General features: G+C 51.3%; 1 protein-coding gene across 1 annotated transcript in view; it reads left to right on the top strand.

Annotated features, from left to right (window-relative positions):
- Window positions 1-326: 326 nt before the first annotated feature.
- The window catches only part of LOC102419557 (insulin gene enhancer protein ISL-1), a 9,963-nt gene continuing 6,078 nt past the window's right edge, over window positions 327-4,211 (top strand). The window contains 4 exon segments of the mRNA XM_023744175.1: window positions 327-490; window positions 1,336-1,525; window positions 4,121-4,176; window positions 4,179-4,209. Coding sequence (XP_023599943.1) covers window positions 463-490; window positions 1,336-1,525; window positions 4,121-4,176; window positions 4,179-4,209 — 305 coding nt within the window. The 5' untranslated portion in view covers window positions 327-462.

The following is a 4,211-nucleotide window of genomic DNA, read 5'->3' as shown; positions in this document are numbered from 1 at the left end:
CCCCCCCACGCTCGTATTTTCCGACATCTGACTCGCAAAACCCCACCTGCCCTTCCGGCGGAGCTCCGGGTTATAATCTTTCCGGCCCCGCAACCTGAAAACTGATTTTCGTACAGCCCCTCGCCCTCCCCGCAGGCAGTGGGCCCGCCGCTCGCTCGACGTTCAGGCCCGCTGCGACCGACCAATGTCGATGGAGCTGAGTTGGAGCAGAGAAGTTGAGTAAGAGATAAGGAAGAGAGTGCCGAGCCGCGCCGAGTTCGCCGCCGCCGCAGCGCCGCCGCTCCGCCTGCTCCGCCGGCTCCGCCGCCTCCGATTGGACTCCCCGATCGGCGAGGGCGCGGCGGCCGGGCAGCCCCCGGGCCGCGGTCTCCCCCTGGCCCGCAGCTCCAGCATCCTCTCTGTGGGCTGTGCACCCACTGTGCACCCACCATTTCACTGTGGACACTACTCCCTCTTACCGATATGGGAGACATGGGCGATCCACCAAAAAGTAAGAGGCTCTTTTACCTTGTGGGGCTCGGTGTGCTGATCTGTGCGGGGGGCTCTCTGGCACTCATGCCAGGGGCTCTTCGGAGTTGGAGTTCTTGCCTGGAGAGACACACGGAGACGGTGGCTTTGGCTCCAGGCCGTCACGCCTGCATGCTCGGCTGTCGGTTCTGATCTTCGGGAAACGGATCAGACCTGGGGTTGGAGTTCGCCCGTGCGCCCCCCGAAGCCCTAGCCTTCTGGTGCTACGGGGCGGCTTCCTCCCGGGGAGCCCTGAGCTCTCCGAGACGGCGATTCTGTCGCAGAGGTCTGCCTGCACGCACAATACCCGGCGAGGTGAAGCAGCATTAGACTTGCAAAGGAGAACGAGTGACAACTGTATTGATGTGTGCTCTTGCTAACGAGAGCCAGTCCCCGGGACCGTTCGAGAGCGCGCTTCGTGGAAAACACAGGCATCCCTGCGTTCCCTGAACGCTTCTAGTCAAAACCTTTTCTTTGACTTGACTTATTCATAATCGTTCAGGGTGGCTATGGCGAAGAGGGAGGAGGGGAGAAAAAGAAATGCAAAATGAACGGGTTTGATGGTGTGCTAGGCTTACAAATGTGGACTATTCAAATCTGCATTTTACATATATTCCACCTCCTTTTTTGAAAAAAAACGAGTCAGGGTTTTGATGGCACGCTTCAATTACCATTCCAAAGTGCAATGCGCTTTAAAGAAAAAGAAAGGAAGAGGGGTGGGAGGAGGAAACCTCCCAGAGCATGCCCTATGAGAGAGCGATCCTGAAAGTGTGTTTATCTCGGTAGGAAGTAAACGGTTAGTCAATCATGTATTTATTTTCATTTCAGAAAAACGTCTGATTTCCCTATGTGTTGGTTGCGGCAATCAAATTCACGATCAGTATATTCTGCGGGTTTCTCCGGATTTGGAATGGCACGCGGCGTGTTTGAAATGCGCGGAGTGTAATCAGTATTTGGACGAGAGCTGTACGTGCTTTGTTAGAGATGGGAAAACCTACTGTAAGAGAGACTACATCAGGTACGCCGCGCACACTCTGCTTCCTGTCTCTCCCCACGCCTCATTTATTATTTGCTGTAAAATGGTGTGACTTCGCCTGTTCTCCTAGTTTGCCTTAGTGGGGTCTGGCGTGCAAAAGTTACCCAGAACGTGTATTGCATAAATTAAACTAAGCTGTTCATCTTACTTTTTAGGGGAAAAACCCCTGCAAAATTTGACAGTGGTTTTCACAAGTTGTGTGTTACTGAAGCTTGTTGACATTGCTCTTGGAATTTCTGGTGCTCAAAATATTTTTCTTTTTCTCCCTCCCCCTTCCAAAACAAACAAAAAATGCATAGAGGGATAAATTGGGGTTTCTAAATTTTAAAAAGATTGATTGTTATTGTATTGTGCAGTATTTTTCTTTCCTGTATGCTCTAGTTCAGGGTTTTATTAGTAACTTACAAATTCTTTGGAGATGTCAGTGTAATGGGCAAAATAAAAGTTTGACCTAAACATGCATTTTGAAACAGCAAGTAGCCTTTTACTTTTAGGCTAAGAGTTTCTACCTTGGAAATCTAAAAACAAACCCAAATATTTTCTGCAAAAAGGCCGGAAATTTAATCTTTTTAAATATTAACCCTTTGGTGACATCTGACTGTCTTTTCTTTCTTATCTTATCTGAGCTGATGAATTAGGCAGAGCAGATCAAATTGCCCATCATCCGTCTACGAACAATTGGTATATTTAGATAATTGAACAGCTTCCTTTCTCACATTAAAATCTGGTAACTGATAAAATGAGCGAATTGCCCATACGGACAAGACTAAAAACCACATAAGGGACTTTCTGAGTTTTCTTTTTTCTTTCAGTGTATTCGGCGTCTAAACTTCATGCTTTGCTAATTTCATACTTTCTTCTGACCTGGGTATATATGTGTGAGAAACTTCATTTCCTGTCTTCGGAAGCCAGTCGAATGTCTAAAGAAAATTTTATTGTTTCAATAACAAACCGAAGAGATAATACCTTTGCTATTATGTTAAAAATATCAAAATTACATATTTTTAAAAATTCTCTGGTGGCTATTAACAAACAAAAAATTAGCTTCTTGTAACTCCTGGAGTTTCTTTCTGGAGCTGGGAACTTATTTAAAGTTTAGTCAAAATTTAAGTATGCACTTAAAATTTTTCCTGCTCGCTTCGTGTCCAGGATTTTGCATTATTTTAAAAGCACGAAGTGGTGAGTAGAATCTTGATAGATCCAACTGAGCAGTGCAAAGAGAAGTTATGGAGACTTTGAAGGTGGTGGGGGGTGAGTGGGAGGAAGTGGGGAAGCGGGGAACCCACGAAGGGGGAGGGGTTTTCCAAATTGTTTGGTCACCAGCAAGGTGAAGCCCTCATCCTATGAAATGGGAGATCTCACCGAGAGGAGGCGGAGGGAGGCAAACTTTGGAATCTACCTTCTAACCTCTGACAAATGAGCCCTTTTCCCATTGTTTACCGGATCGGTGTGTGAACTGGCGATTCTGGCCAGGGAGCGCTCACTTCGAGCCTCCCGGAGCAGTATCTCTACCCCGCGGAGATAGGGTTGTGCCCGATTGCAGGATTGCATACCGACCTGCAAGGGCCTAGCTCTGGAGACACGGTGTAGAAGGAGCCCATTGCTGTTAGCCCTTCCTCTCCTCTCTCAACCCCCGTGTGTGTGTGTGTGTGTGTGTGTGTGTGTGTGTGTGTGCCCTCCCTTTGAGATCCTGTAGTTGTAAACGCAGAACAGAGAGGTCCTTTAGGTTTCCCAGTGCCTTCTGCCCTTGGGGTTGTGAGGTGCCCCCTCCTGCTTTCTGCGGGTCACTGTGTAGCAATGCCGCTTCTGTTGTCGCCGGTACCGGGCCAGGGGCCCGGCCAGTGCGCCCCGAAGGACCTACCCGGGAAAGGTCGGCAGCGAGGAAGAGGCCTGGCTCTCCCGCAGACTGAACTGGAGGCAGATGCTTCGGCCCCTGGAAAGGGGTTGAGGGCGGCCGCAGCCGCAGCCGCAGCGGATTTAAAAAACAATAATGAAAGGACGACCGCGGAGGAAACTTTCTGTTAACATTGTTGCCCGCGGAGAACCTCTAGTTCCGGTCAAATCGCCGCGGACTCGTGCGGGATGGATCTGCAAACCTCGGTTTCATTTTGTTGTTTTGCTTGTGCATTTGGGGGGGGGGGGGGTGTGTGCACAGCGCGTGGCGTGACGGTCTCTTTTCCCCCTGGATGGAGGGCTTCTGGTTGCAGGTTTTGAGACCTTTCTAGAACGTGTGGGCCAGCGGGTACCCACTCGGTGGCTGATCGCTGCAGCCGCGCGCGGCCCAGGCTTCAGAGCACAGGAGGCATTTGTCCTCGGCATGGCCTGGGCGAGCGGAGAGGTGCGCGGAGACCGGAGAGGGGTTCGGAAGGAGGAAAGGGAGAGGGAGCGAGACCTCATGGCGTCGGTGCTTCCGACCCCAGCTGGTCTGTGGATGCCGATCTCGGGGGCTCAGGGCCTTGGGGCCCTGGTCGTCGCTGGTCTCAGACGGGACAGGTCGTCGCTGGTCTCAGACGGGACAGTGTCCGCCTAAGTGACCGCTGCCCTGTGCTTCTCCCCGGCCCGCCCTGCCCTGCCCAGGTTGTACGGGATCAAATGCGCCAAGTGCAGCATCGGCTTCAGCAAGAACCGCTTCGTGATCGCGCCCGCGCCAAGGTGTACCACATCGAGT

This window comes from Myotis lucifugus, unplaced genomic scaffold (genome assembly GCF_000147115.1).
Source record: "Myotis lucifugus unplaced genomic scaffold, Myoluc2.0 scaffold_434, whole genome shotgun sequence".
In the NCBI taxonomy this organism is placed as follows: domain Eukaryota; kingdom Metazoa; phylum Chordata; class Mammalia; order Chiroptera; family Vespertilionidae; genus Myotis; species Myotis lucifugus.
This window is presented reverse-complemented; position numbering and strand designations above follow the sequence as displayed.